The 21,867-nt window shown below is 32.8% G+C and overlaps 1 protein-coding gene across 1 annotated transcript in view; it reads left to right on the top strand.

The window, feature by feature from the left end:
- Window positions 1-18,210, top strand: part of LOC129224895 (homeobox protein Nkx-2.3-like) — a 34,328-nt gene extending 16,118 nt beyond the window's left edge. Inside the window, exons 3-4 of the mRNA XM_054859441.1 lie at window positions 14,124-14,553; window positions 17,823-18,210. Of these exons, the coding sequence (XP_054715416.1) occupies window positions 14,124-14,553; window positions 17,823-18,210 (818 nt within the window). The remainder of the gene's footprint in view (window positions 1-14,123; window positions 14,554-17,822) is intronic.
- The last annotated feature ends 3,657 nt before the right edge of the window (window positions 18,211-21,867 follow it).

The raw sequence follows: 21,867 nt of genomic DNA, 5'->3' as shown, positions 1-21,867 counted from the left end.
ATGTTTGATTACTTAGTTTTAATTTAATTTTATAAAATTATTTGTTATCAAACAATATTTTTCTTGTTAAAATAACAAATGATATTGTTAGTAAATATTTTTACAAAATTAAACTGTTTATTAATACCAATAAGATATGAGTAGAACTTGTATTTATTTTTTAGCTGAACATTATAGTATTAATTTTTTCCCCCTAACCTCGATTTTTCCGGCATGCCGGAAAGAACCGGGAAAGTGTTATTAAAAATCTGGTGACCCCCGAATTTTGCGGCATGCCGGATAATGCGGGGTAATCGGTATTTGGGGTATCCACTTTATTTTGTCAAAATCTGTTACGGGGAATTTGCAGAGAGACTGACAGATCAACCTCCACATCAGCTGACACGAATATTCTTATCTTATTAGAAAATCGCCTGTCAAGGTATGACGGGTGAAAATTGTTTCTACATTTGAACGAAGTCATTGCCTGTTTGGTGATATTTTGATACTTGGAATTTAAACCCTAACTCCAGTGGACTAAAACCCTAGACTCCAGTAGATCCAGCGTTCATTATTGACCACTTTTTCGTTTCTTCATTCTCCTAAAATGACAGTCTTACCAGTAAAACAGTTAAGTGAACGGATCCAGTTCAGCCTTGTCAAAATAAAGCATTTCCCCGCATGTCAAACATTACCAAAAAATATTATCAAATTATCATGCTGTGGCTCGAGTTTCATTGTTGATGACGTAAGGAGCGTGCTCTAAATTATAAAAATGTTTAAAATATTTATTTGAATAATTTAGTTTTGACTGTGTTGCGATGTAATTATGCTTTACTACAAAATTTCTTCTATTATTTAACTTTTGTGATAGTGTATTCAAAAAATTGTTTCTTGACTTGAATAAAAATGTCCTCCGTTTTAAAGTGAAAAAAAAAAATCTGACTATCATGTATGTTCAGATTTCCTCAAAAAAAAAAAAAAAAAAAAAAAAAAAAAAAAAAATCAGAGTTGTCGAGCAATTGTCAATCATTGTTAAAACCCTTCAGCTTATCTAATGACAACAATTCCTCAAGTGGTGAAAAAGATTATAGTATTTGAGCTTGTTAACAGATAAAGAGTGTCCTGTTCAACTACTACGTATTCTTGTAGAAATTTCAGTTGCACTTCGTATCATTAACACTAATGTTTGTAGTAAGAGAATGATTACGAAAAGTTTGATAGTTTTAACGTGTTACATCGAAGCAAACAAACATTTTATTACATTATTAAATAACTTAGCTAGAGATCATTGCACGTCAAATCAACCAATGCTATGTGCCGTCACATTCCGGATTTTGTTCATTTATTTTATATTTTATTTGCAGAAACTTTACTTCAAAATCAAGTTTTATACGAAGGTAAAGCTCTTTTTAATTTAAAAAAGTCTTAAAATTTTTGAGAACAATTAATACTGTTTGTCGAAGAATAAAATTTGAATTGCTAATCGTTAAAAAACTTAGGAAAAGACATGCGTGGAAAACCCCCGGTTCCCGATTTGAAAAAAAAAAAAAACCCTAAAATAAGATAAAATATTTATAAACAATATTTATATATAATATTTATATATTATATATATAAACTTTTTCGATTGAAAATATACTAAATAATAACAATAATATGAAGAAAAGGAATGAAAAAAAACTTTCTAATGGACCTATTTTGCTTCTTTCTAAATAGCAAAGGACAAAGAGAAAAAAAAGAAAAAGAAACACATTGAAATGAAATCGAAAACTTTCATAATGTGAACTTGTTTTGATTTCGTAGCACCTGACAACGATCCTCCAGTAGTCGAATTCTAGATTTATCAGAGGAAAATTATTTTTCTTGATTCGAGTATGTTTTAAAATCTTGATTAAAGTACAGATTTTCCCCTGTTTTGATATAAAAGAAATGTGTTCAATCTGCCATTATTTTTTTAAAAAAGACCCCTACATCAGCTCAAACAGAAGGCAGTGAAGGAAACTTTGTGGGTTGCTTTGCAAATAAGAAAAATGTAAGATAACTTTTAATTCTATTAAAAAGATTGCGTAAATTTTGAAAAAAAAAAAAAAAAAAATGCAGTCAGTATAAGCTTAAGCATGCTTTTCTTTAAGCGTGCAACGTTTGAGAATCGATAACGGTTATGTGTCAATCCACATTCAAAACACAAGAGGAATAATGTGTACAATGAACTACGCACTGTGTTGCTTGCATTGTTAAAATAACGTAAACAATTGCTTGTACTCGGACCTGGTACAAAACCAGGTCACTTTCTAACTTTTTATTTAGTTTTGCAATAATTTTATTGTTACGTAAATAGTCAAGTTCATATTCACTATATGAAAAATTTATTTATTATGACTATACAGAGAAAATACTGAAAAAATTTCGTTTCGGTACGAAACAAGTACTTTTGTATTATCTAGTACGAGTACAAGCAATTGTTTACATTCTTTTAATAATGCAAGCAGCACGGTTTGTATAGGGGAAACCGGGGCAAGATGACTACGCTAACTATTTTTGTTATTTATTAATTTATTTTTAAGGATAGTAAAATTTCCTTTACATGAGCTATTACAGTGGTCCATGGTAGTATTAAATATAGTACCAATTAATTTTTCAAATGAAATAAATGAAGGATATTTTTATTTTTTCATAACCTTAACAAAACGTCATCTTGCCACAGTTCTGGGGCAAGATGACTTTGGCCTCGGGCAAGATGACAACACTGGAAAAGGTTGAACACAATTTATTTTTTCAATATACTACATATTTTAACAAATTTTTACTGTGTTTTTACATCTTACAAAGCATTAAACTAAGCGTAATGATTTGCACAGTTACGTTGTAGTGTTTAATTGTGCAGCTAACAATAGTCACAAATAAAAAGGCCATTCTCATAATCGGAACATTCCTCACGCCACCACTCTTGGCACTGCAGCATTAGAACCATTCTTCTGTTGGAGGGACACAATATTCCTCTTTATAAGCAGGACTTGTAACGAAGAAGTACTGTCATCTTGCCCCGTGTTTCGGCCCGTCATCGTTCCCCGAACTGCCTGTTTGAAAGGATGCGTCTTCATTGCCATAAAGGAAGGCGATTAATTAACGTTTATTCATGGTAATAGGCAGTATATAAACTAAGTTACTCATAAATACTAAAGAGAAACAATCTATCATTCCTGTATCTTAAGTAGAGCTTATTTACACATGCATAAAAGTTATAACGTAGCAGCAGTAAACAATCAGAGCTTCAGAACTAACATAAATATGATAATTTCAGCATCTTTATACTATTGCTGAACGAACAGCCGATAGAAGAGCCAGTAGTATCCAGCTGATGCTGCTTCCTAGAGGAAAACGCATAAATTAAGACATTCATCATCTTGCCCGGCTCGTCATCTTGCCTCGGTCACCCCTACGTAACTCTTGTGTTTTGAAAGTGGATCGACGCATAACCTTTTTCGATTCTTAAACATTGAATTAAACGGATACTCATAGCGTGACAGGTGACAAGAGAGGGAAGAGGGGTAGGTTACGTGTGGCATTTTGTGATAAGAAGGGAGAGAGATCAAATATGTTGAAGAAAGCGTGACATCGTTTATGGACATCCCTAATGTTTTACGGAATTATTTTTTTGAAAAATAAGAGACATCACATGTTTCAAATTTACAAGAAACCCGTTGTACCTGTAAAAATAACAGAATTTACGTTTGGATACTTTTCACATTAATATTTAATTTAATAGTTTAGTTATTCAGCATTAGAGAGATTTAAACTGGCCGATAGCCTCGAATAGACCATGGTTATAGTTGTATCTGCTGATGAGAATGTGTTTTAATCAAAAATAATCGTCAGTATAATAAACATTGTGTTTATATTACAGTAATGGGCGATTACTTGAAAAACATTTTTTCCCTTATTAAATCACAATAAGGCGCGAACCAAAAGGGCGTAGCAATTTGATTGCGTCTTAGTTTTCTTCGGGGCGTGGCCATAGAATCAAGGAGCAGATTGGACCGGGGCTGAGCCGCAGAGTTGCCATTCCATGCTCGTTGAAAATGAAAGGAGGATTTGAAGAACTCTTGCGGCTCACTTACGTAGATCTCGGACGATCCGGAAGTTCTGAACGAAAATATCACATTTACCCCCCTTGAAACACGTTTTAAAAAAAAGTGTTTATTTAAACGGATAAAAAAATATCGATTTTTTTAAAAAACAGAAAAGAAAGAGGTGCAGCGAAACTTATTTCTTTACGGTTTCAGTTGTGTGCGTAGAAGAGGGGAGGGCAAAAATATTATATACCAACAATTCAAAAGATTTTATTACATGTTCATTTAAAATTTCAAAATATTTATTCAAATTGTTCTTTGAACAAGTTTAAGAATGGCTAAAAATTCAGTTAGGCAATAAAAATTGATGTACAGTGAAATCCCGTTACAACAAATACCGAAGCAACGAAGCATCCGTTTTTTTACAAATACACTTTAAGTCCCGACTTAACGCATTGTTTGGATTTCATTACAAAGGAATTCCTGTTATAACGAACAAATTATGGGGTCCCTTGAAGTCCGTTGTAACGGGATTTCACTGTACCACCTTTCCCTCAGCAAGGAACTGTTTTACCCAAGAAAACATAGTTTACACAAAAGAAATTCTTCATGTAGGAATTCTCAATCTTTAATAACAATAAAGCTGAAAGTCTGTGTCTCTTTATATCTGGATCTCTGTCTCTCTGGATCTCTGTTTGGATGTCTGTTATGCGCATAGCGTCTAGACCGTTCGACCGATTTTCATGAAATTTGGCATAGAATTAGCTCGTAGCATAGTGGTGAGCACCTCGAAGCGATTTTTAGGAAATTCGATTTTTTCTTTTTCTATTCCAATTTAAGGAAAATTCTACCGAGAAAATTATCGTAGCATAGACGAGAAAAAACATGGACAAGCAATTACCATAACGTGGGTGAGCAAATGAGCATGGCAAATTGGCGAGAAATTCACTATCCATATTTGTAAATATTCAGGCAAACCAAATGACCTTTAAATTTTCTACTACGAGCAAATCCATACTGGTACCATTAGTGGTAAATAAGTTTATTTATAATTCACCCTATATATTTTTCGGCAGATGGGTATGAAATGAAATATTGCAAGATATAAGATAGCACGAGTGAAACACGGGCATATGACAGATAACTGGTAATTTTCGCATGTGTCGGATACGGACAAACGGTTTAAGTGGTTAAAGAAAAAGGAGGTGATAAAACAATAAAAACTCAGTCGATATTTAAAAGTGGGAATGACAAATGGAGTGATATTTAAACACGTTTTTTTCTCATATGTTCCAAAAATTAGGACATCAGAAAGGAGAAACATTTTTATTGCATAGCGTGTTTTTTGAAATTTGATCTGAAATTATCTGGAAAAGCAACAAAACTGTTGAGAATGCGATAAGAAATTTCTTTTTCACATCAGACTAGCTGCGTTGCCTGGCGTTGCACGGTTTACCTCGAAAATAAAAGTTATGTTAAGTGATACATGTTCAACAATCAGGCTTAAAAGAAAAACGAATAGCGTAAAATTTGTCTTCCACGTGTAAAGAACAATTTTATACCTAAAAGTTGAATTTAGATTTCTTTATATTTTTTAAAATTCCAAAAGCTCTCCTATGTGAATTCCTGAGCATCAGAGAAATTCTGGGCCAAATTCGGGAAAGATCCACCTAAACTGTGGATTTGTATAAAGAACACTCACATTTCCACACACCAACATGCTCTCAAAGATTAATTGATTAATTTAATCAAAATTGATATTGCTTAATAATTAAAGTTTTACCAGGTTTTATGCATCGTTCTTAAGCTTGGGGAAACACTGAGAAAAAATGTTTATCATGTTACTAGTAGCAGCTTCAAGTATTTAAAATTTTTATTAATTTTTGCAGTTTATAATTGTATTCTTTTTCCATGAAAGAGCGATTTTTTAAATTGGGTAAAAAATAGGGTGGGGGAGAAAATCTTTAGAACAATACTTATAAAATTTAAAATGATCCGAAATCAAGGAAAATATTTATAATGTGAAACGTGAACATCCCGAAATCTCAAACATTGCCCTAAAAATTTCAAAAATTATGCTATAAACGAGAGTATGAGCGAAAATAAAGAAAAAGAAGAACGTAATAGTCACAAAATTTGTTGTTTCTAGCAATGGAATTGACGACCTGTTTTCTCTGTTAACGTTGTAGCTCGTGTCACCAATAATTCAAGCATTCTGTAATTTTTGTTTTACGTCTATTTCATAATTCATTAAGTACTCATATCACTTAAGGGCCTCATTCTCCTGAAAACATAACTTTTGAACGCAAATATTTTTAATTTCGAAACCTTTTGTTTCTTTTTTTTTCATTCTTACAAGAAAGTGTTACTATATGTAACCATAAACACTGGCCCAGCTAAGTTCCAATTATTTTACTCATAAATTAAAAAAATGCCTTGTTCACGGAAATAAAAAAAAGAAAAAAAACTGTTAACGTTTAAAAATCGAGGCCAATTTAATATCAGATTAGTAGTATTGTTAATTGTGCAAATAATGAGCTATTTCAATGATTAGTGGGAATCTAATATTAAGATCTTTTAATTAAAGCACGGCTTAATTTTTTGGTATCCTTTTAGTTCAAATGTGTGTTAAAAATAGTATTTAGTAAATTTGAGAACATACTGGCAATTTATAATTTTGGTAGAATGCCTATTATTGATGTATTTCCCCTCCATCATTTATTTTCACCTCAGAAATAATGACATTGATAAGGTCTATCACGGAGGTGAGGAATTTTCCATTAATATAGGCCTAATGGATACGTTTTTCAGGGAAATATTTTTTTCTTCGTTGCTACAATCTGCACATGTTAAACATATGAAAACATGTTCATTTATTTTTTTACATTAATTTACTTCCCCGAAATTCAATTTCACGGAGGTGAGAGCTCACAATAACCACACTTACTTTTTCAAACAAAATCTATCTTCCTGTTTTTCGACAAAAATCTCACAACTTCTTTATAGTTGAAAATAAACATGGGGCTCCCTTGTATCACGGAAAATAAAATGTGATGTCATTACTGCCACGTGTTATTGAGCAATAGCGTTTTGTGTTTAGTTAACGGAAGTGAGAATTTATTGTGTGACATGATTCCTTATTCTACTAAGACGAACTAAAACGCAATATTAAGCAATTCAATATACTTAAACAATTAGTATTTGAGACACTTGTGAAAGGAATAAGAAACAAATAAGTATATACCTTTAATTAAACAATTTATTAAGCAACATAAACAGACACCAGGTGTGTGACATGCCACGGAGGTGAGAATGCACATGTTGTAAACCAAAAATATATTTAAATGAAAATTATTAAAAAATTGTTGGCAGGTTTAAATCGATATATTTTTGATGAAATTAAAAAGCATTGTTAAGTGAAATGTTCCTTAAAGTTTTTACAGTAAAAGACGTGTGACGGAAAAGGTACACTTTTTGAAGAATGACCCTTAAGTTGAACACAATTTCCAAAATGGGAACAAACAGGCACAGCCAAAACGTTTCTATTTATACATGCTAAATGTGTGAATATGAAGTGGGGTAAGTTTTGAACGACCGAAGTTCTATTCTCCTGGCACTATTCACACTTCTTTATTTATTGATCTCATTAGTGGGGGCCCAGGGACAAAAGCCAATAATCTGTAACCAGCTTTGCGGAGTTTTGCCACCGTGGACCACGGAGCCATGTCGAAAAATGACCCTCCCTCTGCTCACCGGTCTATTCATGAAGCGGTTCGTGCAATGGGATTACAGAGTCCGTGACCAAAGACTTTAAACATTCATTTATCACTCTTCACTGAGTCATTTTTTTTTGTTATTTTAAATGCAATAATAAGTGTAGCTAATACAGTAAGGTACTAGCTTCGGCAGTACATATACTGTTCTTCCTTTTCACTCAGGAAATTCCATAAATAAATAATTCTAGACTTCAGTAAATAAATCCAATACGTGTTTAAATAAAAGAAGACATTTAATTGCCCATAATATAAATAGTATTCCACGCCAACGAGGGGCGAGAAATTGAATATGCTCATTGCTCAACTGAACTTAGTGGAGTAGGTACGGTTTTTAACAAAATTTTGAGTATCTTCTATGAAAATACGGTGAAACTCCCATTTTACGTCTCCCGAATTTAAATTTTGCTTTGTGATTCTAAACATTTCTATTGATTTTTAGTTTAGCTAATACTTTCTTGCAAAATTTACTTCAACATTCTGAAGTCAAAGGTAGTGATGAGTCATAAATCAAGAGAACGTGTCTGTAAATTTGAATAAATTATTCAGTTTCATATGCTATCGCCGAAATTGCATATTTAAATGCAGTTGACTCTTCGAGCAAAAAGTTGTTTCAATTACTAAATAGGAGAAAACAGTTTCTCTGTTTTTAATTTATTACTTTATCTGAGAGCTCTGTAAATAGAGAAATGCGGTTGCAATCTCATATGATTTTCCCTGTCAGGCAACTGAAAATAAAAATTACATGCATTGAAAATTCTTTAAAAAAGTATTTTTCCCACAAGTGATTTTTTAGTAAATAATTAGACATTATTAGTAGGAAACAGTTTGCATCAGATTATAATTTCATTTTAAAAAGATATTAATTTTTTACTCCATTATTACTGAAAATAAAAACTGAATGCAACTATTCTTTTGCTAAGCACGCTTATTTCACCGTAAAATAACTGAAAAGTAAGCGTTTCGAAATTGGAAGTTTCTTTTAAAAAAGTATTGTTGTGTGTGTGTGTCACTGAAAGGAATTAATTTTAAGATTGATTCAAAGCCCTATTCGACTTGATTTTGTGGAAAGAGTAAAATGAGCAAAGTGGTGGATTGTTTGGTTTCATCAGTAAAACTTGTCGATGAAAAAAGTTGGATGATTTCCAGCCAAATTAATTAAGCTTCTTATAGCAGAGAGCAAAGAAACGAAACAGGTAAAACTAATTCTAGGGAACTACGTTTTCCATTATTGGCAGAAAGTCCCCTGATCACGTGTACAGTATTTCCTGCATAACCGCTGGAAAAATTCACATGAATTCACATGTAAGTGAGTCTAATTCTCAGCAGTAATAAAGAAAAGAAGAACAGAATTGCGAAGAATAACAGAATTAAATACAACGTTCATAAACCAAAAATTAGCGAATTGACACTCGTTTTGGGGTTTCAAGAAAACTCTCTTTTTGTGCTAAAAGTGTGAGCGTTGTTATAGAAAGTCATCCAAGAAAAGTAACGAGATAGAACAAGACACAGCATAAATATTACAAATTGGGAATTAACAAAACAACCAATAACAAGTAAATCTGCAGCCAAATTTTTGCAATCAATTGCTAATTTTTGCTTTATAAACGTTGAATTTCACACAGTTACTTCGCTGTACAAAGGTCCTTCAAAGGGTTTTGTTATTTTGAATAACATTGAGCCTTGAAGTTAGATAATAGAAAGAGCTTTTTCTCTCGCAATTTTTATGATTACGCTGTTATGGTAATTAATCGACTGGTAAAAAATGACCATTTCCTTTCGCACACCATATTTTATTTTACGTAGTTCCTAGAATTAATCAGAGGATTGCTTAAAATCAACAATTCTGTATTATTTAACTACCTAATTATTTTCACAAAAACTACAACAAACTAGAATAATAGATGGCTATTTAGTAAAACGACTTCTCATGTAGTATAGAATTTCGTCGAGTGGCGACAGCTAATTGCCCTCGATTTAACACCTCCGACCCTCTCGATAAAACGCGCTTTGTAGCAAATCCTCACGAAGCCACTTGCCAAACTTCGTGCTCACTTCGCCGGCACACGACTAATAGAAAACTGGGCACGCGAGGCAAGCATTAAACGGACATCACGATTACCATTAAGGGGCAAGGTAAAATGGATTCAGTTTCCTTTCGACCTTGAAAGACTTAAAAGGTGGGGTTGGTTTCGTCAGGGAAACGCTTTCAGAGTGCATTGAGTGATCACTGCTTGATTCCGTGCAAATTGAAAAACAGATGATTAGGTGGAATATTTAGCTAATGTGAAGAAAAAATGTGGGCGGTGAAAGTTGAAATGCAGAAAAAATACTTTAGATTTACTGTCATTAATCTGTTTGCTGAATATCCAACTATTTTTTTTTTATGTGTATCCCTCAAAGTATGCTAAATAAGCTCTGTAAATGTCTTTATCCGTGCTTGGCGCATTTGCAGTCGGAGATCCATGTATTGAAGTAGCAAATTACCGGAAAAAAAATTTGATACATAGAAACTTCAATCTATAGAAATGATCTTATTTTATCCTAAAAATCTCCTAAAACAATAAAATTAAAGCTCATCCCTATCTCAATTTTCGTGTATGAAACCTGATTTCTAATTTACACGAGCATCGGATTAAATGAAAGTTAATAATGAAAAAAATAACAGAAATTACATTTTTGCGCCGTCAAACATCTTCATTCTTCGGCAATTCAACTTGATCCGCAACAGTAGGGGATTTTCGTTTTGACGATGTAATCGCGAGAGAAGTAAAAAATCAATCTGCTTAACTTGAATAATTTTTACTTCAGCCAAAAAAGATTAGGAATGATAATCAACAGACAAAAGGGCTAGCTTGAAACTGATTTTACAATTTTAGTGGTTACATCTAAGATATTTGAAATAAACTTGAGGGAATGTAAGAACTCCAGAACGAAACAACGACCTATCTACACACCCCACAACCCCAAATTCTTTATGAGTTTCGTAGACATAACTTCAATAAACATAATTTTCTCCCCTAACCTTCATTTTTCCATGAGACAAACAATCTGAAGTGGAAAAAAAAAATCTACGAATGTCTCGAAATTTTTTTCGATATGTACAGATTTTTTCGATATATAGAAACAATTTTTCTATGTAATGAACATAGAAATTTGTTGGGATTTCTATGTATAGAAAATTTTGATATGTGGAAGTTCGATATATGGAGGTTCGACTGTATATTCACCATTAAGTTATTATCATACTGCTTCATTTTATGAATTTTCTCTCCATTACTCCAAATATGCAATTTTGTTTCATTGTTTTCATTGTCGCTACTTTTATTTTAATTCATCAGTCTATATTTCGCTTCGATTACTTAAAAATCTTTGCACTTTTATATTATCAGAACTTTTGTTTCAGTTACCTTTATACGTATATGTGTATATAAATTTTTGCGTATATAAAGTTTGATAAATAAATTTTGCATTTTTAAAAAATGCAATAATTTGTTTAAAAGTTGAAAGAAAGCTTGATCCACATTTCTGTGTTCATTTTCTGTCAAAACATTGTCTGAAAATGGTGACATTTATAACAGGAGGCAAAGCACGCTTATAGCAGGGAGTATCTGATTTTCATAATTTATATCTCTAACGTAGCGACAAAGTACGGTTAAAAATTGCATGCATTAACTTTAATATTGAAAAACTCACTTTAATTTGAGTATAACTTTCATTTTAAAAGTAAAAAATGAATTTTTTACATGTGCACGACATTAATTTAGCCCATAGTTATTCATACAATGGGGTTGTTTCCTTCAGTCTAAAAATACTAGTTTTAGTCACAGAAATGGATAGAATAAGCAAAGATAAATAAATAAATAAATACATAAATAAAATAAATAAATAAAAAATAAATTAATAAATAACATGGAGCGAGAAAAACTTTCATTTTCCCAACGTTTAGTTTTTTATTAATTTTTTAGAACGTCCAATTTTGAAAACAAGGCATGGTCTTTATGACGTCACAAATGATGTACTTTAGCGCATCTGACTACCGCATTTCCACGTTATGATAATCAAGCAGCGAATTAAATATTGCGCTCTACGCTGGCTATCAAACATATCGTTTGCCAGTACACGTGAGTAAAGATGCGAATTAAATATGGTGCTCTTCTGAATGGCATCAGTGAATGGCATTTCATCATTTGTGATGTCATCGGCAGAAGCGTAAACAATGAAAGAGCACCGAATAAAATATTTTTTTAAAAAATTAAACTTAGTCAAAATATTTAAAAAAAATGGTCAGATCCTATATTTTTAAGCATGCTCTTTCAGAAAAAAAAACAGTTTTAAAATTTCGGAAGCTACCCCAATGGCACTAAAAGTCGCTCACATGTAAGATGAATTTCAGGTAGAGGAGAATAAGATCTTATTTTAACAAAAGTCAGATAAGAGCTACAAAGCCCGGGGGAACTAAGTCAAAAAAAGGTTGACGCAGAGGGAATTATTTTGACAGAGAAAAAACTAACTACCGAGTTAAATATTCTATTGAAATAATTCAAGAGGAAATTCTAAGTAACCACTAAATATTCTAGGGTCAGGGAAAAAATCTCAATGAACAAGTAGAATTTGAGAATGGTTACGTAACACATTATGGAATAGGTGAAAAATCTAATTGACTGAATGAAAAAGTTAAACCCAAGGTAGCCTATTTTACGAAATAAGTTTAAAAACATAAATTAAAAGTAAAAGCACCTTAAATAAAGTGCAAATTGTCAAGAAAATGTTGCAAATAGGAATTTTTAATTACAATGGAACACCTGAAATGTGCTCAACAGAAAGGGTCTCAAGTCATGTATGAACACTAAGCAGAGGCGATACAGGAGAGGGTCACGAGAGTGATGACTCCCTGTAAACCGTCGACACGATCATCCATTCATTGTGTTCAAATGCTTCTTTACTAATAATAAAGCTGAAAGTCTCTCTGTCCGGATCTCTCTCTCTGTCTGTCAGGATCTCTGTGACGCGCATAGCGCCTAGATCGTTCGGGCGATTTTCATGAAATTTGACACAGAATTAGTTTGTAGCATGGGGGTGTGCACCTCGAAGCGATTTTTTGAAAATTCGATTTTGTTCTTTTTATATTCCAGTTTTAAGAACATTTTCCAGAGCAAAATTGTCATAAGATGGACGAGTAAATTACAAAGTCATCATAACGTGGAACAGTAACATGGGCAAGCCAATTGGCGAGAAATTCATCATACATTATTTGTAAATATACACGCGAACCTAAAGACCTTTTAATTTTCTACTACGGGCAAAACCGTGCGGGTACCACTAGTTATGAATAAAATGCAAAATATTTCAGTAATCTTCTCAAATGAACATAAATATTTGAAGATAAATATTTGAAATACTACTCCCTCCATTGCTCACATTAAAAGTACTAGTAACGTTTGCGCCCTGTAAAGGGTCTTATTCCTTGCTGATTTGGAGTTTTTCATTGAGACCCAAGCAGTTTCAGAAATTTTTCATACCCAAACCTCTATATGAACCCCCTCAAATGGTAGTTTGTATCCGAAAAATATTCCAATTTCTGAAAGAACTTTCTAATGACAGAAAAAACTAGGGGAAAAATTCAAAAACTAAAGGAAAGATCCTACGAAAGTGCCTTATAAAATCTATTTACTGAGGGTTTTTCCTAAGAAATGAGATAAAATCCATTATGAAGGCGAGAGAGGGTGTTGTGCGCAAGATGCTTGCTGCTAACATAGAATCAGGGTTTGATAAACTCTATTTAGCTTCGAATTCCGCATTTGATTCAGAAAAAAGAAACTGGTAGTATCACCGAATCGATTTGGAAAAAAAAAAGGTCGATTTGGATCCAAATTTATACCCAAATCCTTAGGCATAAATTTTTGGCTTGAAATTTTCTCATTAGAATCTGAAGATGGCGCAAAAGTAATAATGTAGATCAGTAGTTCTAAACCTGTTCACTACTGAGGATCACTGGGTACCCTTCCGAAATATGAACGGACCACATACGATAGAAATAATATTTGCACAATAATTATATTTGGTGAAATGAGATGAATCCAAACGTTTTCTTTAATAAATTGAATTACGAGTACAAAAGTAATGTTGATTAAATTTCCCAAACTGTTCGTGGACCACTTGAAAATTGCTCGAGGACCACAAGTTACGAATCACTGATCTAGAGCACCAGCATTTCATTTTTTAAATAAATAAAAATAGCTTTTTCACATTTTATATATTTTTATACTGCTTCTCAACTAAAATTGATTCTTTCCAGCATTCGCCCCGATGACGCTCGACCCCTCTTGCCTAAGCGGAGTTGATTCTTCCACCTTCCTGGGCCACCACGAACTCACGCGGAGTACTGATGGCGAGCACGAAGATCAAGAGGCAGAAGACATCGAAGAAGAGGAAGAAGAAGACCTGGAAGACCTTGATGACTGCGATATCGACGAGGACAGCGAGGGAAATCGGCGGCGTACCACCAGTGCACACGCAGATTCGGATTCTGACGAGGTCACTTCTTCCCAGCAGGTCACTGCCACTGTTAGTTCTAAGGCGATGACCATTAACTGTGGTGGTAGCGTTGGTTGTGCAAATAACACTCCGACCAGTTCTACTTCGGGTGAAAACGGAGGGCAACCGCTGAAGAAACGCAAAAGAAGAGTACTCTTCTCGAAAGCACAGACATATGAGCTTGAAAGAAGGTAGTTATTTGGCTTCTCTTAAAAAGATGCCTTTTTAAAATCTCTATTTGCTTAATTTATGCGAGTTTTGACATTTGTTTAATGTTAACTTAATAGAACATTTTATTCGTTTCGTTTTTAGCCTATTATCCAGTAAAATTCAAATTTCTAAATTTCTTTCAAGCAAATTTTATTTACTTTTTTAATTGCTTTGCTCCCTGAAAACAAAAGATATTTGAAGGTGCATGATATAATCCAGAAAAAGAGGTATGGCTGATTTTAGAAAATCAATTTTGAAATACGGAAAGTAGATTCGGTTAGTTCTAGAAGAACAGCTTGCTTTCTTTTAAGATTTATGATTCACTTCAGGAAAAATATCATTTCTTTAAGAAAACATGATTTTTTAAATTTTCTTTCAATTAGTATTTATTTTTTGTTTATTTGTTTATGTTTTCGCGAGTTAAAGCTTAGAAGTATTTTTAATGCTTCGTTGGCTATTTATAAGGGTTATTTTGCGTCGCTTTAGGTTTTTTTTTTGTTTTAAATAATTTTATTATTTTAAATGTAATTTTCTTTTTCTCCTTCACAGATTTTTCAAGCAACTTTTTTCCCCTTTTAATTTATTTAAGAATTTCACTTTCAAATTCTAAATTAAAAATTGATTCTACTTATTTCTAAATTGATTCTTATTTTCAAAAAAATATTTGGATCGAGCTTATATATAAAAAATTTCGTTCCTGATTCTTGGTAAAAAGATTGCAAAACCACAGTGATGCCACACTATAGCCTGAAGACAGGATAAAATTATATTATGGCTGCATTTGGTACGCTTGGCTTTTGCTCGGACACCCAATTTTAGTTAATGTCTGGAAAAGTGTAATTCTACTACAGATTAACCCAAAATTTTTTTATATAAATAATAAAATCAGCATAAAAGCAATTATGTATAATACCTTTAGTTTGAAAGCTCTTCAATTGCTGTTAGTGATTCAAAAATCTCTCTTTAAAAGAACATAAATTGTATATCTAATCTTCAAGAATTCGTATTTTGGAAACAAAGCATTATTATGTTGAAATGCAATTAAAGAAATAATTGGAATGCATTTTGATTTTAAAACTCTTACATGATAATTTTAACGTCATCCAATGATTGAAATAAAAGTCATAATTATGAAATAAAGTACACCCAAACCTGTTTTTGCAGGATAAGATAAATAAATACCTTTGACTTACTTTACTATTTTTTAGGTTCTTTTTTGTGCGATTTTTTTTCTTTTTTTTTTGTGCGGTATATGAAAATTTCAATGAGATTGGGACTCAATTGACGAAATTATTTATAAAACGGACAAAGTTATCTTCAAAATAGACGAAGTTATCTTTAAAACGAACGACTTTTTTAATGCGATTTTTTATGCGTTTCCTATCCACCGCACAAAAACAGGTTTGGGTGTAATACCGCTGTTCTGAAAAGGGAAAGGTATTTTTACATTTTAGCAAGCAGATACTAATTTATTTCTTTGTAGTGCAATTAAGTAAAAATTTCCTTTTAAGGTTTTTTTCCCTTTTCTTTCACTTTTCTATGTCTCTTTCTTTTGGTTTTAAAGCTAGGGTATCTAAACGTAAAAACTTATTGTGTAAAAAAAAAGTGCAAGAAATTAGATAATCTTTTGAAAAATGGCAATAAAAATAAAAGTTTTTATGCCTCCTTTTGTGTTCCAATTAATGAACAGTCAAATCTTTGCGGCGAAGGAAAAAACGGAAAGGATTGTTGAATTTGTACTTCTACGATCGCTTTCAGTATTTTGGTAGTAGTTATAAATCACTAACGTTTCATGAAAAACGTAGGGTATCACTTAGACAAAACCTTAAAAGTAGTATTTTACATGAATACTACTTTTCAAAAAAAGAGAGGTTTCAAATCAAAATTTGAGCCCGTTTTTAAACTTAATGTAAGATGTCATTGTATTAAAATGCTTTAGGAGATAGCAATTTGATATTTATTAGGAGTAAAACCCCGTGTATCGATCTTTTCTGTTTTTTAAATTAAAAAAACATATTTACCAAAGCGCTTTTATTCTTCAAGAAATGAAATGTTTTTCTTCAGTTGAAATGCTTACGTATATTTAAATCGAAAAGCAAATGAAGTGTTGCAGCATCAACAAATCTATCCTTTAGTATTGTATAACAAACTGATCGGGTCAAATTGCAATTATGGAAATTTGTTCAATTAGCAACTTTTAATTTATGTACTTTAGGATGCAAAAATGACACAAAAACTAAAAAAGGCAGAAATGAGCATTGTCGTTGTCGTGTGGCAACTAGACTGGCAATTTGGACTGTTTCACTTTTCTAACTGGACCTTAATTTGGTGTGAAGTCTGACTTCTATAGTACGCACACACATGCCACAAGGACCCGTTTATAGGGTAGGCAACCATTCACAGCATAACAACATATTCACACAAAGGAAGGACAAGGACAGGAGAGAGTAAGTACGTTCATGCCCAAGCCGGTATTCGAATCCAGACCTTCCTGCCGCAGTCAGACTTCTCTGATCACTAGACATAGACAAAACAGGAGGCAGAAGTAAGCATTAATAATAATAATGAAACATTGCAAGAAAAACCTACCGCTTTCCGATGGCAGAAAGATATTTTAAATAGGTTTGACACAGCTTCTAGCTCTCCTCTGCCTTTTCTTGAACACAGTTTGACATTGATTGTAAAAGCATGAACGTTTGTTCAGTGCAAAAGTAGGTGTCCATTTGCATATTGTAGCTACATATGGTTGCATATATTAGTAGGAAAATATATATAGAAAGTTTTTTTTTAAAAATAAGTTAGAGTGTTATTGAATCTGTAGTCAAAGATATGTTTTGTAAATAAACTCTTACTACATCTAGAAAATGATAAATATTTAAACTAATTAGTTTTACAACGTGATTTATATGTGAAAATGGCGTGCTTTGTTACATATATATTTTAAAGCAAATAAATTAAGTGTTTCTAGTAGTTTCGAAACATGTTTGTGAAATGTTTTTACCATAGTATGTTGTATTTCATCAACTTAACTCATCGTTTGTTTTTATTCGTTGCCAATAACACGTAATTTTTAGTTTTCAACTTAAGAAATAAGCCGAGAAGGGTATTTTCAGTGCCAAAATTTTAACAGAAAATTTTAAATCCGATTTTTTTTTTCAATTGTTCAAAGGAAAATGAATCAACTTAAACAATTAAGAATACTTTTAGCTTATTAATTGGTTGCTTAAACTTCAACATTTTAATTTTCCAGGTTTCGACAGCAACGATACCTCTCAGCTCCAGAGCGTGAACACCTTGCAAGCATAATTCGTTTGACTCCTACACAGGTGAAAATATGGTTTCAGAACCACAGATATAAAACAAAGCGGGCACGACAAGAAAAAGGACTAGACGTCAACCCCTTGCCATCCCCAAGGAGGGTGGCAGTTCCAGTTTTGGTGCGTGATGGTAAGCCATGCCAACCAGCTGTGAAACAGCAACAACACCAACAAGATGGCGGTTCTTCAAATCTACCAACGGACTTATCAGCGATAACATCCATGACCAACATGGCAGCCATTAGCAATTCATGCATAGGAACTTTCAGCATGATGCCCACATACACACATCCCCTCATGCAGCAACACAGATGGTGGTGATTGTACTGAATACTGCTTGTTCAGTGACATGCACTGTTAAAACTGCGGGTTGCATATGGCACTTTTTAAGGTGAAACGTTGCAAAATCAGATGCAGCTCCTTAAGGTTGTCATTTAGTTCCCTGTGACACCATTAAGGGTACCGTATGGAACAGTATGGCATTTATTAAAGGTGCCATAGGTTGTCATACGGAACCAAATGGTACCTTTAAGGGGGGACGGACTAACTTTTCGGGAAGACTTAGGCCAGATCAAACTCCTTTTTTGTTTGGGGATTCCCTGTTGCCGAAACTTACAATCTTAGCCATTGGCTAAAGTAATTTTAAACATTTGGGGTCATTTGGCAACAGCCTAGTTGACCTATTCAGAAGTCAGGGCCTGCATTGGGGTGCCAAAGGGAGACAAATGACACTCTAGCTAGTACTGCAACGTTTCACTCTAAAAAGTACCATATGCAACCCGTAGTTTTAACAGTGAAGTTGGTCAATATCAGTACTGAAAACTACGAATCCTATAGTACTCGATATCTGAAATTGTTAGATAGAATATTGTGTTCAGTGCGATTGTTAGAACTTCCAAGGAGATTGCCTGACAAGAAAACTTCGTTTTTGATAACAAGTAACACACACGTCATATATTCTACGTTTTACCTCTTAGGAGAAACTTCATGGACTTATCTTCTTATAAACAAGTGATAATTAGAAGAAGATAATAAATGTTAAGTCACTATGTTATCCATAAGTAGGTGCACCAACTGAACATCAATATCATCAGGTTTCGTCACGAGACGTATGATCTTATTAAAAATATTCATACAACTCATTTCATCATCGCTTAACGCGAAATTGTAAAAAATGTAATTACATGTTAATAATAATAATGCGAAGCGAATATTTGTTTCAAAATGTATCACTATTTCTCTGAATGTGGTCATAAGTAAACTCAATACAAATACTAAAAATAAGAGTAAGAAACCTGTGGGTAATTTGATTTTAATGTATGGATGAAAATAGGGTGGATCACAACATTGGTCAGTGAAAACAACAGTATTGTGTGTCAAATTCACAGTGATTCTGAGAAGATTTTCTAAAAAAATAACAGTCATTTAGTCTCTTGAATTAAAAAAGTTTAATAAAAACAGCGCACGCTAAAAGTGTAAACAACGCTTGCATTTATTACCCTTTTAATTCCTATTTTAGAAAAAAGAAAATTTTCACACAAAAATCTCATTTTTTGTGATTACACAGTTCATTAAAATAAAAAATATTATTTGACTTTTATTTTACGACAACAAAAAACTTACGAATTGTATTAAAGTCTAAAATATTCTGTCATAATTTTTATTTAAGATATTGCAAATTAATAATCGAATAAATCATATTTTTATTATTTAAGTCACTTAAAAAAGGAAAGACTTTGATACATAATGGTTATGCGAAAGCACAGCACGTGACATTTCTAATGCATTTAAATACTACAACAATTTCAAAAATGTAGCAATGGAATTACTAAGAAGTGAATTCAGGGCTGGAAAGTGGGAAAGAATTATACGGACTCCGACTCCTAGAACTTTAAAACCTTCAACTCCTAACTCCAAAATCGCAGCCATGGCAGAAGGACTCGGAAGGAAAATAACTAACTCTTGGAGTTCTAAAGCTTTTGACTCCTAACTCTGTCTCTTTTTCCCCAAAATCAGTCCAACTCGGACTCCTCGACTCAGACTTTGACTATGCAGCCCTGGTTAATATGATTCATTTTCTGTGTACAAAATAAGTGACTGATTTTTTTTCTACCGTCACCATTAAATGACCTCTGTTTAAAATTACCATAACATTCCTTGAATAAAACTTATAAGACTTTGACTAAACTTTCTGACCACATACTGAATTCATTCGAAGTTATTTGCTCCGCAACTATCATATTTGATCCATGGAAAACTTGGAAATATGTAAGTAGATGGAGAAACCTTTTCAACATATCATTTCTGTGATTGTATTGTAGATAAAATCATTAAATAAGTGTTCCTGTTTTACTGACGTGTTTCATTGAGTCTATAGTTTCCATTGCTTTTATGCACTTTCATTTGTTCAACCTACAGCAAACTCCCGATTAACCACGGAATAGGGTGGCACGGTAACCACGGATAAACGAAACCGCAGATAATCTGCAAAATGTGTTTTGAAAAAACGTGCTAGCGTATGCAATAGCTTAAAAAACCAATATTATTTGCTTAAATTTCAACTATAGCTAAAACGATTACAGTGTAAGTAAAAATTCATGTAGAAGCAGACAAAGAATCTCTCATTACTGCAAACGGATTATGTACATACGTGAGCAAATTTCTCAAACCGATTCACTTAAACAGATCAAGTTTGGTTACACCAAAAACGTAGGAAATTCTTTCGAATAAAGCTGGTCTGGTCACTTGCTTACGTGCTTTAATTAGTATGAATCAAAAAATCAGTAAGTATTGTGGATCTGAAGTAGTATGTAGTCTAGACTTAAAAATCAGTTCGTATTGTAGATCTAAAGCAATAAGTTGTGTAGATAAAATTCAGGTTTCAACTAGATTTAACTCCAGTTCATCTGCAGTTGGATTATCCGCAGGTATTTTCTCATTTTTTTTACTTTAACTGTCATTGTGTTCTTGTTCGTTTTTACATTTTACACATATTTTTTACATTCAATGTTAGTAGATGCAATGCAACAGCTATAATTTAAATTGTATGTGTGAGTGTTATTCATATTTTCAGCTATTGTATACTGTGGTTTCATATTTTACCTATTTTTTGGATTGTCAGCGGTTTTCGCTTATCCGCAGCTACCGTACCACCTTATTCCGCCGATAATCGAAAGTTTACTGGGGATAGGTATCGCTGATCTTGGACGGTCTGATGTCACCGAAAGGGAAGGGGAAGGAAGATGTAAAAATGTGTAAAAATAGATTTTGCAACTGTTAACTTAAAATGTGTGCATTAATTTACATCGTCGGAAAAAAAAAACTTATCATTGAAAGTGAAAGGTTGCGGATAATCGGAATTTAACTGTATTTGATAAAGTGTTTAACATTGCAACAATTTTAACATTTTTGCTTAGAAGTTTGTGTAAAAACATGCGTTTAGCATCTCAAAGTTCAAACTTTTTGTGAGTAAGAAAAAAAAATTAAAAGTTTAGTAAATATTAGGACTTTATTAACCAAATTATAAAATGCTTTCGAACGATGTTTGGATTTCAAGTATCATTACAAACACATTATTCCCATATATATATTTTTTTAGCATTTTTTCTGATAAACTTTGAAAATTTAAAAAATTTAAAATTTGATCTGTTATAATTTTTTTCTTCAAAAAGATGGATTAATTTCTTAAAAGCTTCATTAGAAAGACTTTCTTATGAAGGGGAGACCGGGGCAGATATTCTATAGGGGCACATATTCCAACGCGCCATAGTTTAAGTGTTTCTCGCTAGGTAGCGACTCTTACCGGACAGTGTGAAACTGCAGCACTGCGCACGCCTTCCACGTGGTCCTCAGTTCATCAGCTGGCTTTGTCTTGATGAGACGTCAACTTTTGCGGGTTTTCTTCTGGTGAGTAACTTTGCAAGAATTTAATATTCATTAAAAAAAAACATCTATGATACTATTTTTGTTTCATTGTTA

Source organism: Uloborus diversus, chromosome 6, assembly GCF_026930045.1.
Source record: "Uloborus diversus isolate 005 chromosome 6, Udiv.v.3.1, whole genome shotgun sequence".
In the NCBI taxonomy this organism is placed as follows: Eukaryota; Metazoa; Arthropoda; class Arachnida; order Araneae; family Uloboridae; genus Uloborus; species Uloborus diversus.
This window is presented reverse-complemented; position numbering and strand designations above follow the sequence as displayed.